General features: G+C 39.7%; 1 protein-coding gene across 9 annotated transcripts in view; it reads left to right on the forward strand.

The window, feature by feature from the left end:
- The first annotated feature begins 15,720 nt into the window (after positions 1 to 15,720).
- Positions 15,721 to 24,497, forward strand: part of AHI1 (Abelson helper integration site 1) — a 212,151-nt gene continuing 203,374 nt past the window's right edge. For all 9 annotated transcript variants that reach the window (XR_014311910.1, XR_014311911.1, XR_014311912.1 and 6 more), the window contains exons 1-4: positions 15,721 to 16,281; positions 16,669 to 16,731; positions 21,049 to 21,116; positions 22,676 to 22,800. Coding sequence is in view for 6 of the 9 variants with exons in the window: in XM_082731093.1 (XP_082587219.1) it covers positions 21,107 to 21,116; positions 22,676 to 22,800 (135 nt within the window). In the remaining 3 variants the exon portion in view is untranslated. The remainder of the gene's footprint in view (positions 16,282 to 16,668; positions 16,732 to 21,048; positions 21,117 to 22,675; positions 22,801 to 24,497) is intronic.

The raw sequence follows: 24,497 nt of genomic DNA on the forward strand, positions 1-24,497 counted from the left end.
AGTGAAAAATGCAGTAGTTGCACTCAGTTGACACATCAAGTATAAGGAAGGAAAGGGAAGAGGTAAGAAATGATGTTGGAAGGGTACATAGGTATCAGGTCATGAAAAGTCTTCCTAATATGTCAAATTTAAAAGTTTAAACTTTATTCTAGAAGATTGAGAAAATTTAAAAATTCAAGCATGGTGGCCATGGGCAGAGTTGTTGACAGTCATACCCAGAACAGATTTAAAGGCACAACTGAGGTAGGTAGGTAAAGACACCATCACAGGAATCCAGGCAAGAAGTAGCAGGGACTTGAGAAAAGGTGACAGAAACAGATAAACCATAAAAATCAATGAATCATGGAGATATTTCAAAGTACTATGAAGAAGGCTTGGATAACATTTTCGATGTGGGTCTTTGGTGAGATACAAACACGTTTACTTTGAAAAATCTTGGGAATTTTAGTGGCCGTTTAGTGTTCCCCATACAGTGTTAGTCAGTGGTCCTAACTGATCTGATCTCTAAAAGAGAAACCTTTGCCAAGTCATTATAATCCCAAATGGTACCATATATTCTCTGGTTCTCTTGGTTCTAACCCCTTCCATTTCTATGGTAACCCATGTAATAAAGGTAAAAGAAAAAAAGATTTCTGGCGTCTGTATTTTTCAGGGCTCTTGTTTTTCTTTGATGCTTCAAAAAGCAGTCCTTGCACCACATTTTAATTATTCTGAGGAAATAACAAGTCAACTAAATATTACCAAGGGGGAAAGATACATTTTGTAACTTTCCTAATCTATACTCTTCTTCAAGGGAAGCCATAGCTAAACCCAAATTGATATTGATAGATCTTAATAATGTTCCCAAGAAATATAAGCTGGGATTTACAAAAGCAACAGGAAGGCCTGGCTGGCCACTCAATGTTATGCCACCTGAAAGAGATGATCATGGATAGTAAAGACAATGGGGGAGGGGGAAAAAAGTAAAAGTTCTGTTTTTTTCCAAGTTCACTCCAGTGGTCTGCTTTTAATATTAGATCTTCTTATAAATAATACCAGCCCTCTTTAGTCAGTCTCAGGAATCTGCAAACTTAATTTTTTGATACTCCTACATAATGCCATAAGTTTGAGATAGAGCAAAAGACAGTAATTTCAAAAAAAGGTAAGATATGAGCTAGAATAAAGTATCACCATTATTTTAGTCACATATTACCCACTTTTCTCACAGATAGGTTCACAGTAAAATAGATAGTGAAGGAGGAAGAATAAAAACTTTCAGCCCTAGTCCCGAAGCTAAATCTTACATACCGTAACATTTTCATTCCTAATTTGTTAGAAATGTATACTAAGTGAGGTTGAAACACCTGGGATATGAGGCACCAGGTGGTATCATCAAGCAGGAATGTGTCACACCCATTCAAAGCAGTGAGATCTGTCCAGCAACATCATGTTGGACCTTTTAGAACTTCTTCCATAGTCCTGCTTCCAGTTGCCATGTCTACCTTGCTGACTCCTATTATTTGGATCCAATTTGGGGTTTCTAGTGTCTTTCCTATTTGACCCTTGGCATTGCTCCTTCACTAACACAATAATTGCCTCTGAATCTACTACATTGCTACTTTCTCCTTAAATAAGTTTGAGGACACCGGCAGATCTCCAGAATTGACTGCTATGTACCCAGTGTCTGGTGTTTCTAGAGTTTGTGCAGTACATGAGATTAGGATCCATCAATGAACCACAGAAAATCAACACATTAAGACTGAGCATTCAAAATTGGATTGTGATGAGGTTTACCCAAGTATAAACTTGTTAAATATCATTAAACTGTACACTGAGAATGGGTGAATTTTATGATATGTCAATTATACCTCAGTAAACTGAAAGAAACAGTTTGGTCAGATAATGGAAGTAGGTAGCACAAGATTGGACTGACACTGAACCCAACCAAAAAATAAGTAAACATAGAGAGTGCTATCATCTTGACAAGGGCTGACCACAGAGAAAATCAGTTCACTGGGGCAAATCATAGGATCTGTTATTTACATCAGCTCCCAGTCCCCAAAAAATTGGGGTATTACTAAAAACCTAGTAAAAGATAGCATTGTTGTTGGTGTTGGTGATTCAGCATAGTTACCATTCGGATCCCAAGACCAGGTCCCAGTTGCAAGGAAAAACACCGCAACAAGGAATTTATGTTTGTCTAGTTGGGCATTAGTATGCAAATCAATTTATTTAATTTAAGAACCCCCCCCAAAATGATTTATTACAAAGGTATGATGTCATTTATAAAACCAAACAACAAAGTGTTGGCTAGAACACTGAAAGAACCAGGACAGGTCTGACAGCCTTGGGCACTCCTCAGTTCCACCCCAAGACTGGGCTGTGGTGCACATCTAAGGCCTTGAGTTCGAGTACCTCATGCACTCGGTGACCCTTCCACACAACTGGTCCCAGGGCTCAAAGAACATGAGCATTGGCCACTGGGGCTTCCTACTGCAGCACCACCTTGAAATTGAGATTGTCATGCCCCCAGGCATCAACGGCTGCCACAAAGCTGTCCCTATAGCCCAGGCCCCAAACCAGCAGTGACTTCTACTTGAGCTGCCTCTGCAAGAAGCCAGTATTGGTGGACCCTGTGTTCCAGAGGCGTAGCATAACGCCACGGCAGCTGCCACACATGTGCACGCTCAGGTGCCAAGCACAAATATCAAGATCTTCTCAGTCTAGTGGCGCCCAGAATTCTGAGACCTGGGAGGGAAGTTTCAACAGACGCTGGAAGGAGAGCCCAGTGCCTCACAGTGACAATCAGCGCCGGTCCAGGAGGCCCGGGCCACCCAGGGCGCACCAGGCTCACCCCTGTCTAGTTGGCCTGTTCTAGTGGCCCTGCAGTGGTAGCTGCTGCCCAGGATCAAGCCCGTCACTTACATCTTCCAGGCCCTTGTGACCATCTTGACCTCCCAACAGCCAGTCATGCAAGCGGTTCACACCGCCCACCCGATCTCGGAGGTGCCCGTCCCCAGCGTGGCCGGCCTGGCCCCAGCGAACACTGTCACCGGGCAGGTTGCAGTCACTCAGGCGGCCACACTGGTTCCTCCTAAGCCAGGGCCTCAAGATCCGCGTGCAGATCACAAAGCAAAAGTGAAAGTGGAACCTATTCCTGCGATTAGCGGAGCCACACTAGAAGCCGCTAACGGGTCATTCAGGTGTAACAGACCACCCCATCCAGACTGTCACCATAGTAAAACAGGCACCTCCCCGTCGGCAGCAGCCACCTATAAACACTGAACGGCAAAACAGGACTCACATGATGCCAGTCGGCGTCGCGGGCCACGGCCAGGTGAACAAGACAGTGCAAGTGGTCTGCACAGGCTGGCGACACGCGTGAGCATCGGCGTCCCTGCCCACGAAGTGCAGGAACCGCGACCAATCCAGAGCGCGGGCGGCGAGGGCTGCGTCTTCACTCTGCACGTGGGAACGCCGCCGGCAGCCATGAGCGAGGCTCCGTGTGCAACTCGAGTCGCCAGGGGGGCTTCTCTTCTTAAACGTCAACTCTGTGGAGCCAGAAGGAGACACGGCCTCTGACCCAACGCTCCCAGCGCATCCTCTCCGTGGTAGACCGCCAGGAGGTTGAACTTCACCTCAGCGCTGGAGACACGAAATTCAAGTGGCCTTCAGTTAAAGACGGAAGTCACGCCAGCACAAACCCACGTGCACGGAAACCTGCGTGAGGCCGTGTCTCCCCACCCCGCGCTCAGCTTCCTGAGGCTATGAAAGGTGTGCCCTTCCGGGTCCTTCTGAGAGGGTGAGACGCCTGGTGAGGGAAGACCTGCCGGGACCCTGGCCACCGCCACCCGGTCGCCGTAAGGGGAGCCCGAGGACCAGACGCTGTGTAAAACAGTACTTTGTTGTTCACATGTGGCATTAGAATATTTTGAAGTGTACTTTATTTTTTCTTCTTGGTTTTTTTTTTTTTTAACAAAATAAGAGAGACTTTGATGTTTCAGATCCGTCCATTTCTACTTCAGACATTTAAGAATCACACCAGACCTTTCGAGTGGGTTTCAGTAAGAAACAGTACAGTTTTGTGTCCAGCCTATGGCATAGTTTACTTGTTGTGTCTGTCCAGTTAAAATTCAGGTGGAGTTACTTGATGACATCTGCAAGTTTTCCCTGTTAGAGCAGGGGCCTGAGGCATTTAATGCACCTCCATTTCAGTAGGATGTAGGATGGCGCGACAGACTGGACAGACCGCCACCTCCTGTCACCCTGAAGGAAAGAACTGCCAGGCTCACCAGAGCAGTGCTGAACTGTTTCTCCTTCCTGCTCCTCGTGGTAGTTCTTGTTTCTTTGTGTTGACTCTGTTCCTGGCATAATTTTCCACCCTCAGTAAAACAAGTCTCCTAAGGATTGTGTACGCGTAACAGGGAGGACATGGGAGATGGAGAGGAGAAGGGAGCTGGGGGAGTTTGGAGGGGGAGATGAACCATGAGAGACTATGGACTCTGAGGAACTAACTGAGGATTTTGGAGGGGATCAGGGTGGGAGGTTGGGTGAGCCTGGTAGTAGGTATTATGGAGGGCACGTATTTCATGGAGCCCTGGGTGTGGTGCATAAACAATGAATTCTGGAACACTGAAAAGAAATTAAAAAAAATATATATTTAAAAAAATAATATAAAACAACAGAACTGTTACACTACTTCATTGGCGGGGGGATTCAATCTTTTACCACACACCCTTTGGAAAATGTCAAAGATCTCTCCATGGCATGTTTGTGACTCAGTGTCACTGGCTCTAGGCATCCTCCAGTCCAACCATTTGTCTACCCCATGATGTTGCCGTTTGCCCTGCTCACGGGGAGCCTTTGCAGGGGTGGAACAGAAGCTGTGTTTTAAAAGCAGGGTCTTGGAAGCAAGTGCTATGTAGCTAAGCATTGGAAACATCCAAGCCGTTTTCTGATTTCTAATAGAAAATTCCCCTCAATCTTTCAGAACTGAACCAGTACTAAGGCTGACTTCTGTCTTATAAAAAATAAAATCCAGAGGAAAGGAAATGAAGGTGAGAGAATAAGCAGTAGGAACCCCTCCCAGGCTTCAGTCTGTGCTACCCCAGAAGAAAACCACTGGCCTTTCCAGAGTGTTCCATGGAGTCCCAGATCAGCTGTGCAAACAGAAAAAAAAAGCTTTGGCCTTATTTTGAATTTCTAAATGTCATCATCATAACATTATTCATTTAAATATAGTTATGCTGGTATCTAATGGTTATTAAAAAACCACACACCCCCACATACATATATGTATACATACCTATAATATATATGAGTACATACACAAACTCAATAAGGAAGACAGAAAGTAGGCCATCAGCAGACAAGAAATGCCATCAATTTCTTTCTTTTTTTTTTTTTTTTTTTTTTGCTTTTTGTTTTGTATTGTTTTTTGAAATGCCATCAATTTCTTAAAGAGAATATCAGTTAGGAGAGTGAGATAGTGAGTTGAAATGGGGTCTTCCAAAAGATATGTCCATGTCCTAACTCCCAGAACCTATAAATATCACCTTATTTAGGAAAAAGATCTTTCCATGTAATTAAGGATCATTTGATAAGGAGATCACCATTGATTTTCTAGGTTAAGTCCCAAATCAAATGACAAAAGTCCCTGTAAGAGGGAGATTACACAGACAGAAGAGAGGATAGCCCTGTGAAGACAGAAGCAGGGACTGGAATGATGTGATTACAAATCAAGGAATGCCCATAGCCACCAGCAGCTGGACACAACAAGGAATAGGTACTCCCCAGAGCATTTGGAGGGAGTGTGGTCCTGCTAACATCTTGATTTTGGAGTTCTGGCCTCCAGAACTGTGAGATAAATTCCTTTTGTTTTAAGGTACCAAGTGCGCACATTCGCTATAATAGTTATAAAAAATTAGTGATTTCTAAAGAAGCTGAGAAAATTGGCCTTGTAGAAATATAGAGAAGCTCATAAAACACTAATTGGAAGCAAGGAATGGAATATGGGGTTAAATGCGGGAATTAATTGAAAATAAGTGAAAGTTGTTAATTGTCCCTCAGACTACTTGCTCATCCCAAATAGCAGAATACCATCATCCAGGCATTTACGACCCTAGCAAAAAAATGACAGATTCTTCTCTACAGAAACTTCCCTGTGGAGAGAAGCAGGGCAGCTCACATGACTGTACCCCAGACACCCTAAAAAAAGGTCAATTGGCTGGCGAGCCCATCCCACAACCATGGAACTATCAATCAGCTTTTCATTGCTTTGTATTTTAGTGAATAACCAATAAGGAAGGAACCCCCGAATAAAGAGAGGCTAGAGATAAACAGGGAATTGTTGGAGAGGGTGGAGGGGTCCAGAAAAAGTTGAAATAATTCAAAGAACAAGAGAGAAGCAAGAAAGAGAAGGCAGTCTTTTTTTTGAATAGACTCAGATGTCTGCCAGGGAGGGCAAGGACGCCCGCTCCTCAGTGTCTGAATCTACCTCCTCAGGGCCACCTTGCCGGAGGCTCCAAATTCCTTCTTTACTCGCTTTCCCCTCAACATTGGGCGTAGTAGCTCTTCTCTGGTTATTCCTTCTCCATACCTTAGAGTTCTCTCTCAATGCTTTTGGTAAATACATATTTCCTTAGTTCACAATTGTGGAATCGTATACAATTTCTGGACATGAGAGACTCCATTTTCAAGTTCCACTTTTCTTTCTAACTAATGAACTTTTGAACTGAGCCATATAAGGTTATTGTTATACAAGCAGTTGCTCATAAAATCCAACAGCGAAACCAGCATTTGAACCATAAAATTGTTGATAGGAACTTTATGAGGACAGCAAAGTTAACTAATACATACCAGGAATAGTTTTGTGTGATAGCACCAATAAAATAATCAGATAGTAATCAAAAGTGGTTCAATCGGTCAGCACCAAATTAGCAGGGTTTTTGTTTTTTTTTTCTTCTCTTCCTTATCTAAATCATGTAATTACCCATCCCTTTCTTCTCATAAAAACCTCTTGCTTTCTGCATACAAACCAGACACTTTTCTGGTTACTCCTGAGGCTGTGCCCTGCAAACTGCGATTCTGACACCCCAAGAAGGCCTTTGTTCTTTTTCAGTTTGTCTCCTTTTTTCGATTGATGCAATGTACTTGGTTCACAATTATTTTCTCTATGCAAATTATTGGTGTGGTAATTTTTGTCTGCTTACCAGATACTGACTAACACAATAGTCAATAAGAGTCTGAATCTTTAAAATCCTGTAAAACTTAACACTAGAGATTAGGTAAAACTCTCAGATTGCTAAAGTATAATTTTCAATAGATGCTTAGAAGCCAAACTGAGAAAATCTCCCAGAAAATAGAATTAGTTGAAAGATGGGAACTATTGAAAGTGAGATTGAGGTGTGGAGAGGGCACATCTAGATCACTCTACTTTTTAAGATGCTGATATCTTCATCTTAAAAACTAGAGTGATCTAGATGATATATAGTTGACCAAAAATAAAGGGGTAAGTATATTATTTAAACTTACAAAGATAACCAAGACAGAAATTAAATATAGTAATAGTAACACTTATTTAGTGCTTTTAATGTATTAACCCATTTATCCTCATAATAATCCTCCAAGGAATGGACTATTATTATCCCCATTTTATAGATGAGGGAGAGGGTTCAGAGAGACCAAGTTACTTGCCTAAGGTCACACAGCTGGTAAATGGCAGAAATGGGGTTCCAGAATGTGTGTCCTTATCCATTGTACTCTACTGCCTCCTTACATGACTTTATTGAGAAGAGATGGGTAAGGAATGTACCGGGTAATGCAAATGACTTAATTCATCTTTTAGCGATAGATAAAGGCAATTCTTAAAACTGATTAATTAAGTAATAGTGTTAAGAGATGGAGAAGTGAGAAGAAGTCAGAAGTCTTAAGTCAGAAGAAACAAAAACAGAAACTGTTTAAAGGGATGTATAATAGTTCTCCCTAATCCATGGAGAATACGTTCCACGACCCCCAGGGGACGCCTGAAACTGCAGATAGTACCAAACCAAATATATGCTGTTTTTTTCCCTGTACATGCATACCTATGAAAATGTTCAGGCTATCAGTTAGGCACACTAAGAGATTAACAACAAGAACCAATGATAAAATAGAACAATTATACTGTAATAAAAGTTATGTGAATGTGGTCCCTCAAAATATCTATTATACTGTACTCATCCTTTATGTGATAATGTGAGATGATAAAATGCTTAGGTGCACAGATGATGTGAGCAAATAACGCAGACATTGCAATGTAGAGTTAGGCTACTATTGACCTTCTGCTGATGCATCGTAAGGAGGATCATCTGCTTTCAAACCATGGGTGCCTACGGGTAAATGAAAACCTGGATAGCAAAACTGGGGGGCAGAAGGAATTGCTGTACTCTTAGGACCAGCGCTTTGGGAAGGAAGTGGTGAGCCACTGATTTGTCATTTTCCCTTATAAGTATCTTTCTGTATTATTAACATCTTACTTTAATAATCATTTATTTTATACATTTTAAAAAACAAAATTATAAATTATCTCAGGTATGGAGAGGAAATATTGGAATCGAGAAGCTTAACTACACAAATTATGTATTTTTAAATTTGACATGCTAATTATAGAAAGATAATCTTAAATGTGAAAACAAGGAAAGTCCCCTCTCACTTGGGGTGGAGATATCTAATATGAATCCCTCAAAGAAGGAGATCTGGTAATTACTCACAACAGCGTTTGGGAAAGCCTCTATTTTCACACTTTGTAAGAGAGATGAAGCTAGTTCTCAATCTCAAAAACAGATGTAATTTGAATGATAAAATGAAAAAATTTAAGCGTTGATCCGCACAAAATACCTGGAGCGCAGAAAAGGGAATGAATGTCTGATATGTATCTTTTGTCCAACCACCGGACCTCATGTCATATTCAAAGGATGAGCTGTCTAGAGAGTGATCTCCAGAAAGTGGATTCCTGGAAGTGTTGCTCCTCAGACTGGTGGTATGAGGACTCTTCTGTACTGTATTTATTAATCTAGAAACTACCCTGGGTCAAATATGTCTCAAGCTATTATAAATTCAAAGTAGTATGTTAAGCATCAATAAATTAAATGGTTTGGATAAGAAGCGGGTAATAAGGGCGTACCTTTAAAACGGGATCTTTCTGGCACTGGTAATGACAGATGTTGCTTTACTGCCATCTAGTGTTCATTGCTTTAGAGACCTAAATTGAGCATAGGCTGAATTTTGTGTGTTTTTTTTTTTTCTTTCCTTATCTCTGAAGTAGTTCCTGTTTTTCATAGGGCCTTTTGAGACTTAAATTAAAACACCCTTCCTAGGGGAGCCTGGGTGGCTCAGTGGGTGGCTCAGTGGGTTAAAGCCTCTGCCTTCAGCTCAGGTTATGATCCCAGGGTCCTGGGATCAGCCCCATGTCGGGCTCTCTGCTCAGTGTGGAGCCTGCTTTCTCCTCTCTCTCTCTCTGCCTGCCTCTCTGCCTACGTGTGATCTGTCTGTTAAATAAATAAAAATTTTTTTTTAAAAACCACTTTTTCTAACAAAATAATATTCATATATACCCAATAAATCCATAATAGCTTTATACTTTATAGTTCCATGAATTCTGATCTAACCTACATCTATAGGTTCATCGAGTTTATTAAGTTTTCTTAGCAAGTCACTTCACAGAAAGTTTATAAGGAAGGCTCAATTATTTCATCTACTAAATTTGAATGGCAGCCACTATTACAAGGCAATTACTATTAACTCATAAACACCTTGCAATATGTGTTAGGATTTGAGAGAGAAGAAATTCTTTTTTGCCCATTATGTCAAAGAGATACACTGGGCGGGGGGGGGGGGGGGTTCTAAAGTTCTGAATATCAGCTAAAATTCCCACTAAATCGCATCTTTGAGTTCTCATAAAAGTAAAGGAAGTTCCCCGGGGGCCAAGGAGAAAAAAGTGAAAGAAAAAGTGCTACATAGGGACTACTTAGTGGCAATCCTATACTAGAAGTATTTGCTGATTCCCTAAATGTAGTCCTGGAGTGGAAGGACTTTCCAAAATGTAAGATATGAAGTCTCGTTCAGTATGGGAATTAAGGTCTTTGCATAAAATTGGGACCCTCAAGAGACTACACCAGCAAAGGAGGCTTGAATGTCTGAGTTATAGTTTGAGAAGAAAAAAATTTTCCCCTCTGAATTGTAAACATAGCCTCTTTAATGTAGAATTTATGTTTGAATCAATATCAACCTGATAGGTTGTATGTGGGGTGTAAGTAGTCAAAGACTACTCAAAGGTGTTTGATGTTTGGCTTGAGTGGGGAAAAAAAAAATGGAGTTGCCATTATACAAAATGGAGAAAGCTTCAAGGGAGGGGTTGATCTTCAAGTGGGGATTAGGAGTTTAGTAAATCTGAGATGTGTATTTGACATCTAAGTGGAGGTATCTAAGTATGCGGCTGGATGTACAAGTCTGAAGTTCAGGAATGAAGAATGAGCTGTGGAGATATCTCTGGGAAGAGTTTGCATGACCATGGGACCATAGAGACTAGCAGAGATACCAAGTGAGTACATGTGGATAGAGAAGAAGTCTAAGAGACTAAGTCCGGGATATTCTAATATCAAGAGCTCAAGGGAATAAACAAAAATTAGTAAAACAGACCCAGAAGGAGGAAAAGTACAAAAACATGTAATCCCACTGGTTAACAAATAGAAGTTAATGAATTCAAAATAACACCAAAATTACATAAAATACTGAAGAAAAAATTTAGTGACAATATAAGAGAATTATGTGAAAGCTCTCTTAATTAAAAAATTCACATTTGGCATTTTTATTATAATTAATAAAGAAACTCTGGAATAAAAATAATATAGCATGAAGCCATTAAAATGTATTAAATAGATGCATATTACTGACATATAAATACATGATAAAGACTAAAACAAGGCAGCAGAAAAAAAGCCTATAGTATGAAATTGTCTTTTTAAATTTAGTGTGTTTAGTATATATATGAAGGAAAGTCTGGAGTAATGTATTAAAGACTATTATCAGTGACCAACATATGGCAGAGTTTCAGCTTCTACAGTAAAAATTGTCTGGATGATTGATTGAATTTTTACTATGAGCACATATGAACATTATTTTTAAAAATTTATTATTATTTATTTGTTTGGGAGTGAGAGAATGAGTAGGCAAGGGAGAGAGAGGGAGAGAGCATAAGCAGGGTGGAGGGGAGAGGGAGAAGCAGACTCCTTGCTGAGCAGGGCCCTGGGATCAGATACTTAACCGACTGAACCGCCAAGGGGCCCCTACGTATGAACATTACTAACAAGCTTGACATTATTTTTAAGATTTACTTATTTTAGAGGAAGCATGTGTGTGCACCTGTTGGCAGCACAGAAGGAGAGAATCCTATAGCCAACTCCCCCCTGAGCAGGAGGAATCATCCCAGGATTCATGAGATCATGAGGTCATGACCCAAGCCAAAAACCCAGTCAGATGCTTAACCCACTGAGCCACCTTGGCATCCCAACAAGCTTAACATTTTTAATGAAGTTTATAGGGCCTATATAAAAGTGTAGGAATGAAAGTATAGCATAATGTTAATTCAAGGAAGCAGAAATATCTTACATACAATATGACCAAAATTAAAATATACATAAAAATGGACTGAAAGCAAAATTGCTTTAAAAAGCTAATTGAGATTCTCTTTAAAAAGTAGTACTAAATATTTTTTCCTATTTCCCTGTGGTTCTATGTCTTTCAAATTTTCTATGATATGAGTTTTCCTACTTTTGTTTTGCCTGCTTATTACAAAAATTTCCAAACACACAAAGAAAACGCATAATAGAATACCAGGTACCTATTAACCAGGAACCTATTAGCCAGCTTCAATGACCACCAAAATTTAGGTATATATGGGTTATCTCCCCCCATGTGTTTTTTTTTGTTTTAATTTTGTCGACTATTCTAAGCAAATTTCAGGGGCATCTGTATGGCTCAGTTGGTTAAGTGGCTGCTCAGCAGGGTGTCCGATTCTCCCCATAGGTCTGCCTGCCACTCCCCTTATTTGTACTCTGTCAATCTCTGTCAAATAAATAAATAAAATCTTTAAAAATAAATAAAGAAAAAATCAAATTTCAGACATCAAGTCATATTCTACAGATTTAAGAAAGGCTTATTCATACATAATGAAAATGCCATTTTTTCCTTTATACAGAAAGAAATAAAAATTCCTTTAATATAACCTAATACTTAGCCCATACTGAAAAATCTTTATATAGTCAGTTGGTTTTGAATGAGAATCTAAATAGTTCCAGTCTTTGCATTCTGTTGTAGGTCTAGCACAAAACCAGCAAGCAGGGGTACAGGCTAAATTTTGATCCCTCCCCACAAAATGCATAAGTTGAAATCCTAACCCCTAGAACTTCAGAATGTGGCTATATTTGGACATAAGATTTTTAAAGAGGTAATTACACTGAAATTAGGTCATTAGGGTGGGCCCTAATCCAATATAACTGATGTCCTAAGAAGAGAAGATTAGGACTCAGGTACAGAAAAAAGACTATGTTCAGTCACAAGGACAAGGCAGCCATCTGTAAGCCAAGGAGAGAGGAGAAGAAACTAACCCTGCCAACATCTTGATCTTGGACTTCGAATCTCCAGAATTGTAAGAAAATAAATTTCTGTTGTTTAAGTCAACCAGTCTATGTATGGTACTTTGTATGGCAGACCTAGCAATGTAATACAAGCAGTAAAGCCAACATGTTTTGATTGGATAATGTACATTTTGTACCAGGGAATAAGTATTCTATCAACCGTATTTATGTTTTATTCAATAAATTATTTCTTATTTAATAAATGTTTGAATGCCCTAATTTTATATCATGAATGGTTGGCCAATTTTGTTATTACTACCACTACTAGTCTTAATTGCTTGCCTCTTCAAGTACCATTAAAGTGATCTCACTCTTATATTCTGAGCTAATGAGAAGGAAAGCGCAAATCTGCTTTCTCCAGTTTGAATGGGGCTCACTTATATGTTTGCTATGTATTCAATTGCTTACTGGATATATCCCTCTGAAACTATCTTCCCTCTATACCTGCTAACTTTTCACTGTTAATTAGCCATTTTCCATCCAGTTTCCTAAGCCAGAAACCTCAATACCTTTAAACCATTTTTTATTATTCTGAAATACTTTTAAACTTAAAAAAAAAAATTGTAAGAATAGTACAAAGAACTTCTAACTTTGCCCAGACTCTCCAATTGTTGACATATTACATTTGCTTCATCATCTTTTCTCTATACACATTCACATTTCACTTACATATGTTATTTATATATACTTTTTTCTGAACATTTGAGTAAGTTGCAGGCATGAAGCTTCATTACCTCTAAATAATTCAGTGTGTATTTTCTGGAAACAAAGATAACTCCTACATTAGTAGACTATAGTAATCAAAATCAGGAAATTAACTTTGTTAATATATAGGTGATATGTAAAATATCACTTAGTCCACAGGCCCAATTCAAATTTTGTCAGTCATCCCAATAATATCCTTTACAGAAAAAGGATCCAGTGCAGAGCCATATGTTCCATTTTGTTGTCATGTCTCTTTAGTTCCCCACAATTTGAACAAAGTTCTTTAGTTGTTCTTTTGTCTTTCATGACCTTGACAATCTTTTGAAGAGTAGAGATCTATGATTTTGTAAAAATGTCCCTGTTTGAGGTTGTCTGATCCTTCCTCATGATTAGATTCTCACTTAGCATTTTTTGGCAGCAGCATCACAAAAGTGTGTTCCAATTGTCTGTTTCCATACAATGGAAACAATGTGGCATACAATGTTGATTTGTCCTCTTACTGGGAACGGTAACTTTGCTTACCAGTGCCAGATTTCTCCACTGTTAAGTTTTTATTTTTCCCTTTGTGATTAGTATATTTGGCCAGGAGATACTCTGAGACCATTATGTTCCTCTTAAAGTTCTCACACTCTAGTTTTAGCATACACTGATGACTCTTGGCTAAGTCAATTTTTACTATAATAGTTGCCAAATGGTGATATTTCTACCTATATCATTCCTGCTACATATGTTAGTTAGCATATAAGGAATATATATACATATATATATATTCTTATTATAAGGAAGAGCGTTACTTTATGCCCATTTAAAAAATATTCATGCTTTTATTTAAGTATAGACTCAAGTATTCCTATTTTATTCAGCAGATCATAATCTATTAACATTATTATAATGGTGCTCAAATTGACCCAGATGTGGCCAATGGAGGCTCCTTCAAGCTGGTTTCTGTGTCCCTTTCATATGTTCCATTATTCTGTGAAAACGTCTTTAATTTCTGGTGCAACAAGGTTTTTCAGGCTCATGTTGTACTTCCCCTGTTACTGTTCTGAATCAGTCATTTCCCCAAGCGGCTCTAGTTCCTTTTAGTAGAAAATGGTGTTTAGAAACCAAGATCTAGGCACTACCTGCTCATTGCTCCTTACATCTCTTTAGCTGAGGGCCCTAGGGAAAAAACGAAATAGATGGATTCAAAGTATAGACAACATTTGGGTAGACATATGGAGGTGTAGTTTACAAGAAGAGATTTTTCAGAGAGAGGAGACAATAGGTACAAGAAAGGGGACATGAGACAGTATGGACTGTTTTGCACAGTACACATAATTTAATATTACTGAAGCATAACACTGAAAAGAGACAACGAGAGAAGAAACTGGTCAGGCAAATGGAGTATCTTATATCTTAGGCAAAGTAAATTTTCTCTTACAGATAATCCTTTGAAAAATTTTCAGGACAGTGGCATTATCAGATTTACATGTTTAGTGAGGTCATTCTGGTAGCAGTACGGAGGATGGCATTATGGAATCAACCCTGGAATCAGGAGACTGGCAAAGAAGCCTCTCACAAGAATAGTTAGAAGTAATGAAAGCTGGCATGAGGCAGCCCCAGTCAAGATGGATAGATAGGCTATACACTAGTAGACAGTAGATAGGAAAATGGATATAATTTGGTCTAAGAGGCATTTAGGATGCTCTATAGGCATTTACAACACAGGGAGGATGATGGTTGCTTAAACCAAAATAGAAATCCAGAAACAGGAGTAGGTTCTAGGGTGAAAAATTGAACGGTTTAAGATGCTTTGGATTGATGGTATTTCTCACTGAATTCTCATAGGATTTGTAGAAAGAAAATGAAGTATGTTTTGTAAAGTGTGGTTTTGCTAATACGAATAGAAAAGATGGCCTCTGAAGAAACATGCTAACACTCTCAACTTTGCAAACTAAGCAACAGGTTATGGTGCAGTGTATGACCGCAACTGCAGGAAATTCAAGAGTTGGGGAGGGACCTGTCTCATATTTTTCCATCCCTGGTGACTCAGAGGTAAAAATGGCGCCTGTGGCAAAAATTAGAAAGTGGGAGGGAGAACTGGGTATGGAAAAAAATGAGGGTTTTTTGTTTTGTTTTGTTGTGTTGCTTTAAACATTTGGTGTGATAACTCAGCGCCACACGAATTACAAACATTTTTTTCTTTAAGGTTTGGTCTATAGTACAACTCTATCCTCCGCGTTTAAAGGGATGTTTCATTTTGTGGGCGCGATCGCATGGGAGGTGGCGTGCCTGCTGCTTTGCCTCATTCACGCTTCTCGGCCTTGGCGGGTTCCACGACAGCCTCCCTATCTCTGGCCCCTCTGGTTTTTTTCTCCAGCGCTGGCTCCAGTTCTGAAAACACTTTCTCGGCGGTGACGACCGGACGGGCTCAGACCCTACGTATTCGCAGGTCTCCCTGGCGCTAGGGTACGGGAAATTCTTTCTCCGGAGCACCGCGGCGTCGCGCTTCCTACACGCGCACGAGGAGTCCCGCGCGCGGCCGCCGGAGCGCGTGCCCGACCGCAGTCTGAAGGCCCCCGGGTGCGGCGCGCGCACCACCTCCGCAAGCACGACACTGCCGCAGCTCCCGGCCCCCGAGTCGGCGGCGCGGGGGCGGGGCCGTGGAGGGACGTCGAGGCCCCGCAGCGGTCCAGGCCGGGAGCTCGGGCAGCATCGGTTGTCGTGGGAACGGCGGCGTAGGCAGGCACTGACGTCAGCGGGCGGCGCCCGTACTGCACCACCCGGTGGGCTCTCAGAGCCGGAGTGGCCGGCGGCTAGGGTGGCTACGCGGGTGCCTGGCTCCCGGCTCGCGCCCCCGGCGGCGTAGGGATCCGCTTCGCACAGTCCCAGTGTCGGCTCCGGCGGGACTGTCTGTCGGCCGCTCTGGACTCTGTTCTCAGTGAGTACGCTGCAGGCCTGCTGGTGGCGGGAGCCCGGGCCGGGTTCTTGGCCTGCCTGGGCCCTCTCAGAGGGGGCGGCGGCTGGGGGGGGGGGGGGCACTGGTCAGGTCCGAGAGCGCGGAGGCGGCGCGCTGGGGGGCGGGACGGGAGCGGTGCGGCGCCACCGCGGGCTGACCCGTCCAGTGCCTTGGAGCCCTGGGAGGTAGTTCCTAATGAACAGCTCTAAGTACTTTCCCGCTCCCTTCCCTGGGCTCCTGTCTCCTGAGTCCTCGGCGCGGTGTCCAGATCCGCCGTGGAGGAAATGCAAGCTTTGCCTTTCCCACTCCGGATTCTGGCTTAAAAGCATGTAACTCAGACACGCACTAAATACGTTTATTTCCTTGTAGGGTGTCAGCTTGGTGCTGAACCTCGAACCTGTGAAATGCCTTCTTAATTACATCCGAGAAAAGGTGATAAGTATGTTTGTAAGAGTCATGTCGATCTGTATACAAACAGAAAAAAGAGTGCACTAGTTAGAATCGCTACCAGTGGCTGTGGTGTATTTCAGCAGTACTGTGGAAACAAACTGCAGTGTGTGGCTTTTACTTTTTTTGAGAAAAGGATGCTAACAATTTTTTTTCACCTGTTGCATTATTTATTTTGCTGTTACTGCTTGGAGTTTCAAGGAAGAGATTGCTCGTTCTGAGAACTCTGGGAAATTTCAAAAAGTATTTGAAAAATCCAAATACCAAAAGTTTTTAAAAGCATATTTAGAATTTTGTTTGTTTGTGGAGAGTATCTTGATTTATCAGTTCAATTATGTATACAGGGTTTTCGTTAGTTTCTTTTTTTCCTATGCTATAAAATTCAGCTAAAGGGTGAATTATCTAAGCCTCTGCTGCTTCTCCCTTTGATCTTTAGACATTTATTGGCCGGTAATCAGATGTTTAGAGAAAAAGAAAAATGAGATGAAATATATTGTTAATTTTCGTAGTGAGTATTTCTTAGCGTCTCTTATAAAAGGGTTTGTGAGGGAGAATCTTTAAAATAATCGTATAGGGACGCCTGGGTGGCTCAGTTAGTTAAGCAGCTGCCTTCGGCTCAGGTCATGATCCCAGCATCCTGGGATCGAGTCCCACATCGGGCTCCTTGCTCGGCAGGGAGCCTGCTTCTCCCTCTGCCTCTGCCTGCCATTCTGTCTGCCTGTGCTCGCGCGCTCTCTTTCTCTCTCTCTCTGATAAATAAATAAAATCTTTAAAAAAAAAAATCATATATATGAGGCTCAGGGATGTCATTTTAAGTTTGACCTTGTTTTTGCCAATAATGTTACTAACCAAATATTAGTCATTAATTCTATAATGTATTTGCTATGGGACACATTGTTTGGAAATGATTATTTCTGTAATGTATTTGCCATATTAAGTAGTATTAGTGTTTGTTCAACTGTGCATTGAACTACTAAGTAATAGTAAATAATGTCACTACATTATGTATTGTATTGATGTATTTTATTTTATTGCACACTTATATTTAGTGCTATAATAATAGATATAAAGTTATTTTATTGAGCACCTACAGTGTGCCAGCCACTGTGCTGATCACTTTGCTTTTCAGTATTTCCTTTTCTCCTTACAATAAAGTAGGTACCATTTTAATTTCCTGGGTCATAAAACATTCTACCAGGGTGAAAATAAAGGACTGAAGTAGAGAGGGAGGTATAGAGCTCAAGGCACTGTGGGAGCACAGAAAAGTATTTAACCGCCCCTTGAGGTTAGAGTGCTCCCAGAGAAGATACAATCTGCATTTAGCATTAAAGGATAGTTAAGAGTTTGTTGGAGTGACAGAAGAAGGGCATATCTCAGGAGAGAGAGGTGGATGTGTAATGGTATAAAGGCAGGAAGGCATTTGGCACAATTGAGAGCCTATAAGTATTTCACATGGTTAGAATTCAGAATGTGTGTGGAACTGTGGCTGGAGAATGAGTCATTTCATAAATAGCCTTGACCCCCCCGCCCCATGGTATGGACTTCCAGTTTTTTTCCAGTAAGTGACTGAAATCTAGTGAAGAGATTTAAACAAATGATACCATTGCATTTGTATTTTAGTACATTTTTTCTGCTTGCAATGAAGAGGATGATTTATTTTTTAAAAGGATAAGGTGATAGAAGCATGGAAACAATCTTAAGAAAAAAAGTAAAATCTTTCCATAGTTTTTTTTATCCCTCAAAGCTGCTGTATCATGTCCCTGCCTTTGAGGGTGAGGGAAGTCAGTAGGAAGCAGAATCGTGGAAAGAATTAGCCACATGTTTCTTCTATGGGTCTCACCTCCCGTTCATCTCTCCACCTGTTGCCACCAGATTTCCACCCCTTCACAAACAGCTTTGCAAACATGTGACTTGCTGACTGGATTGTAGATCCAGTGGACACTCTACAACTTGGTATCACACAGTGATAGAAAACCTCTTTCTTAAGCTTCTTTTTCTTTGGAGGGCACCTGGAGGCTCAGTTGCTTAAGCATCTGACTCCTGATACCCGCTCAGGTCATGATTTCAGGGTCCTAGGATCTAGCATGGTGCCTGCCTGAAATTGTCTCTCCTTCTCCTTCTGCACCTTGCTTGCTCTCTCTCCCCTCCACCACTTGCTCTGTCTCTTTTTGTCTCTCTCTAACAATAACAACAACAAACTTCTTTCCCTTGGTTACCTCTCTCTTCGAGCTTTTACCTCTCTCTTTGATGTCCTTTTGCTTTATTTTTGGGCTTCCAGAATTCTGTCTTTGGAACTTTTTCCCTGAAACCACCACAGATATAAACCCTAGTTCTCAAATCTTTAGCCTCCTTGCTGGATTACTATATTCTAATGCCTACCAAACAACCCGATTATATGCATAAACATGTATGTATATATACAGTGGTAATAGCTGTCATTTTCAAAGGGCTTGCCAAGTTCCAGGCATTGTGCTGTTTTATTTGCATATTCTCACTTAATCTGAACAAAAACTTTATGAGAGATTTATTATTGTTATTCTCTTTTGAAAGATTAGGAAATCGAGGTCCAGAAGTTAATTTACTGGCAAGTAGAACTGGGATTTGAATCTAGCGGTCTGACACTGAGCCAGTGCTTGTAGCTGGCTAGTTCCCCTCAGATACCCAGCTCAACAGGCCCCACTAAGCTCATCGAGTGTACCCATAAGAAGTATTTATTACAGTATTACAGTTGTAACAGATGTTCACTGGTTTGTTTGTTTGTTTTTAAGACATTATTTTAAATCATTTGACCCTTATAACAACCTTTTGAATATATACTGGTAGACTGATTTTACAGATGAGGAAACAAATGCCTGAGGTCACACAATTAACTATTTGAGACTAATTCCAGGACTTGGGTTTTAAACTTATCCATTATACTTGTCCTATATTCCAAAAAATGATACTACTGGCCTAAGTATTCTATTTGCAGAAAATGAGAATCATCCTTGACTCTTTGTCCTGCACTGTCAGTAGTTTTTAATCTTTCTGAAATGTCTAAAATACCATAAGTACTATAATTTTTTTGTTTAATGGTAAACAAATCAAGCTGAATATAAGTAAGTCACTTTTCTTAGTAACTCATAGTCATATAGTTCAGCTGTTTTCCTATATATTGAATGACCACGGAATATATAAAAAGTCATCCTTTGGTTTATATTTTTTCTACTTATGTGCTTTCAGGTTTCAATTTCTGATACACTTAGGCTTACATCTTCTCTCTTTAATAATTTGGGGATTAATAGATTAATTAATAGATTGGAAAGTAGATGACCAATACTTCTTAGGTGTGTATCTACTAGGAAGAATACATTCAGGCTCCCATCCATAAAGCACAGGAGTCTTTACTGTGTGAATTTAGTTCTATCTATTCTGTCTGTGTACCAGAAAATTGTTGTATGACTTAACCCATATAATTAGGTATATGTGTATAATCATTCTTACCTTCTTAGCCTTTTTTTCTCAGACTTTTCTGTCCAGAGTACCCATGATATTAGAAGAACCAGAATGTGGATCCCCAGGGATCTGGAGCTTTAACAGATAATTGCTCAGCCAACTCAAATTATGTTTTTGTTTACAGTCTTCTGCTTTATTCTTAAAAATGTGTGAATATTGTGTTCTAATGTGGACATTAATATGTTTGTTTTGGACATAACACCCTCATCTTTAAGTAAAATTGGAAATTTAGGAATACATATCCTGAGTTTATCCCTGGTTTTGATATGTAATAATACACACCCATTATATTTGAGGAAGATAGTACAAATGCTTATGCTTAACCTTTTCTACTGCAACATTTTTAGTGGCAGGTACAAAAGTGTCTAAATGCATTGTCTGTGAATATGCTACCTACAAGCATACTTTACTAATCTAATAGTGTATGCTCTTGGGAAAGTCAATTCTTGGGTGGAGTTTGTTTTCTTAAAAGTACATCGAAATGTTTATTTTTCCACTTAAAACACTTTTTAAAGTACATTGACATATTAAGTACATATATATTGCCTTTCAAGATTTTTAAAAGTTTTTGTTTCATATACATATTTTATTCAAATATGATCCAGTTTTCTTTACTTTTCTTCAGACCCTAAACTAATCATATGTACTTTAAGTCATATACATAAAACTGGATAAGAGAATTTAGCTTTATTGGTATAAACCTGATGAGGTAGTGGACAAATCATCACATAATCTTGTGTGAAAAATGTTTTGTAATTTTTTATTTGCAAATTCCCTACTACAAATAAATTCTCGTTGTTTTAATAGGATTCTGATTGAGTCATTGCTTTACATTATAACTCAGTGCTCTCCATAAAGCTAAGAGATGCCCACTGGTAAGACTTTTATGAAATTTATATCTGCAATACAATTTATTTATTTACTTATTTTAAAATTTGAATTATTTTAAGGGGTTCTTTGATCTATTAATGAATACTTAACCAAATGCTACAATTAGATACTTAATAGTTTGATTTCTATTTCCTATTTATTTTATTTTATTATTTTTTTATGTTTTTTAATCAATTTTCCATTTATTTTCTTATTTTGTTTTTTATGTTTTTTATCAATTTTCTATTTAATGTTAGGTATTAAGGTTAGTATGTATTAGATGGCAGTTTGGGACTTCACTGGATAAGGTAAATAATCATTACAACAATGGTGAATTTTTTTTCCTTATTATCAAAATGGATGGTTTACTCTAGAGCAGGTTTTAGCAACTTTTTCATAAAGGGAAAGCTAGTAAATATTTTAGGTTTATTCTCTACTACAACCGCTCACCTGTGCCACTGAGGCATAAAAGCATCCATAAGAATTCTTAACACAGTGGGCATGGATGTGTTTCAGTAAACTTTTTTATGTATAAGAGTAAATGACTGCCCTGTAGGCCGTAATCACCTGCTCTGGGGCAATCTTCCATTCATTCAGCATTTATTCAGCATTAGGACATGTTTATTGAGTAAGTACGCTGTGCTAGAGCTCATGAAAGTAGTAGGGATGGTAGCATAGTGTAGTGGGTGAGACAGAGACAATGTAATTATTTGTGTAGATATACAAATAATTATAAGGTTTCAAGCCGTGTTAGGTGCTGTGAAGAAAAAGAACAGTCTGCCATGTGAGGAATGGGGAAATTCAGATGAGATTGTCAGGAAGTGTTCCACTTTTAAGGCAACATTTGAACAGGCAGCTTAACACCAGATAGCTGAGAAGTTAGAGGAAGTTTACACCAGGTAGAAGCAGCTTGCTTATTCTGGTGGAGGAGTGAGAAGGGCAGAATGGCTAGAATGTAGGGGTCTAAGGGGCTGTTTCTCTTGGTTTCAAGCTGTAGAGGTTGGCAGGCCAGGAAATGAGAACACTGTAGGGCGTGTGAAGGAATCATTTTGTCCTAAGTGAAGTGGGAAACTGGCAAGGTCTTAAGCAAGGGAATAACATGATCTGACTTATGTTTTAAAGAAAAAAAAATAACGTTTGGCTTTTTGTATTTATGGTATGCTGATTATTGCCTAGGCAACTGTTAGCCATTCTTCATGCAAATGATCTTTGATAGAGAATTATTCTGATTTTACAGATAGCAAAGATGAAGTTTAGAGTCGTTAAGTAACTTGCTTAAGGCCACCTAACAGTGGTAGATGCTATCATGAGTCACAAGTGGAAAGTTAACTTAGTAAAGGAAACTTTTAAAGGGAGTAGCCCAAAAGGTAAGAAGGATTCAGGTGAGTGTGGTGTCACAAAGCCAAAAGAAAAGTTTTACAAAGGAAGAACTGGTTAGTTCTAACGTAGCTGAAGAACTCATGCTGATATTTACAAGACTATGTTCTTTAACATCTGCTATCATATAGCAGATACCTGCTGTCATAGAGTTGTTAGAAAATGACAGGAGTCTTTACCTTTGCAGTGGAGAGTGAAGCCAAGGTAAAAACCAAAGTTCGCTTTGAGGAATTGCTTAAGACCCACAGTGAGCTCACTGATGAAAGAAAAAAACTGAAGAAAAAAATGGGCAAATCTGGAGAAAAAATTGCAGTGAGTAATTGATCATTTGGTAATGATGACATATATCTGCATGAAATTGTGACTTTGATATTAAAATTCTGAGGAACTTTGGAAATTGAAAATAGTATATCTATGTTATAGTCAATAGCACATGGTATAAAAAGCTTATGGTAGAATCTGTATGACTCTTGGGGTACTGAGTTCAATATTCAGTGCTGTGCTACCAAAATAATGTAGACAAAATGATGAGAGTGCTGAGAGAATGGGCAAACTCAAGTGGCCAACATAGTACACACTTTTAAAGAAAATGAAGGTTTTTTTTTTTTTTAAAGATTTTATTTATTTATTTGACAGAGAGAGAAATCACAAGCAGGCAGGGAGAGAGGGGAGGAAGCAGGCTCCCTGCTGAGCATAGAGCCCGATGCGGGACTCGATCCCAGGACTCTGGGGCCGAAGGCAGCGGCTTAACCCACTGAGCCACCCAGGCGCCCAGAAAATGAAGGTTTTTTAATCCAGAATTGTGAAGAATTTAGGGAGTAATATGTTACTTCAGATATTCAACGGCTTGTCTTTATTTAGACTGATTGATCTGATTCTACCCAGCAGAACCAGGAGAAGTCACTGGAATCTGAAGGCAGTAATTATCCTTTTGTATTTGAGGTACACGTTCAAATGACAGTTTTTGGCAGCAAAGCTGAAGAGATTAAAATGCTGAACTCAATAGTACTAAACAGATCAACAATTGACTACAATCTGATTACAGAATATTATAGAGTCTGTAATAGTATCCACGGTTAATGTACTATTCACTCTTCAGACCTGTCTTGCTATATTAGTTGGACCTTTTATTCCTTTGACCATAATCTGTTATGTACACACACACAGACACACACACACAGGCACAAATAACTTCATGCATGTTCTGGAAATTGGTACATAGTATTTCTTTGGCTAGAGTTTTATGAGTTATGTATAGCTTATATTTTACTTGTTGCAGATTTTACCCTATTCTGAATTTTGCCATGTGACCTCTTCATTCTAATATTCTCTCTGGCAGCCATCAACATGATAGTATATATGCTCAAGTGAGACAAAAATAAGTAGTAACCCTGGCCAGAATCCAGCTGCACACATGTGAGAGGTTTGTAGTACAGCTGTTTACTGTTGCATACCAATTTAGAACTCCTGGTGGAATTGGGCAGATTAGGTCTTCCATAGTGGATGCTGCGCATTTGTATAATGTGCTTCTCCCGGTGGTACTTGTATGAGTATGATAGGGAGTAGTGGGATATGGAGGATGGAACATTGCATATTGGCATATGCCCTTGCCTTGGGTAGGTGATATACATTGGACAAAAACAGAAAAAATCGTGGGAACAAAAGTATATATTTAAGGACTCAGTCAAAGTAGAACCTCATGTTTTCTCTTACTGGGCTTTCTGAACTGGACTTTGTGAGCATGAACTAGATGCTGTTTAGGCCAGGAATGCTCAGTTGAATGGATAACCAAAAAATGGGCAGAGGAGATGTCCATTTAGCTATTGTCCAGTTAGATGTTGGGAACACACAAATGTGAGATGACTAAAGATAATCTACTTCACCTCTTTTGGTACCTAGTAGGCCATTCTGATGCCGCCTTTATCAGAAATGAGTGTCCTAAGAAAAAATAGGAAGAGATTTTTTAGCTCAAAAGAAGGGGACTGTTCCTGGAAGACTTAGAGGAAAAC

The sequence above is a fragment of the Mustela nivalis genome (genome assembly GCF_964662115.1).
Source record: "Mustela nivalis genome assembly, chromosome: 5".
NCBI classification, from domain to species: Eukaryota; Metazoa; Chordata; class Mammalia; order Carnivora; family Mustelidae; genus Mustela; species Mustela nivalis.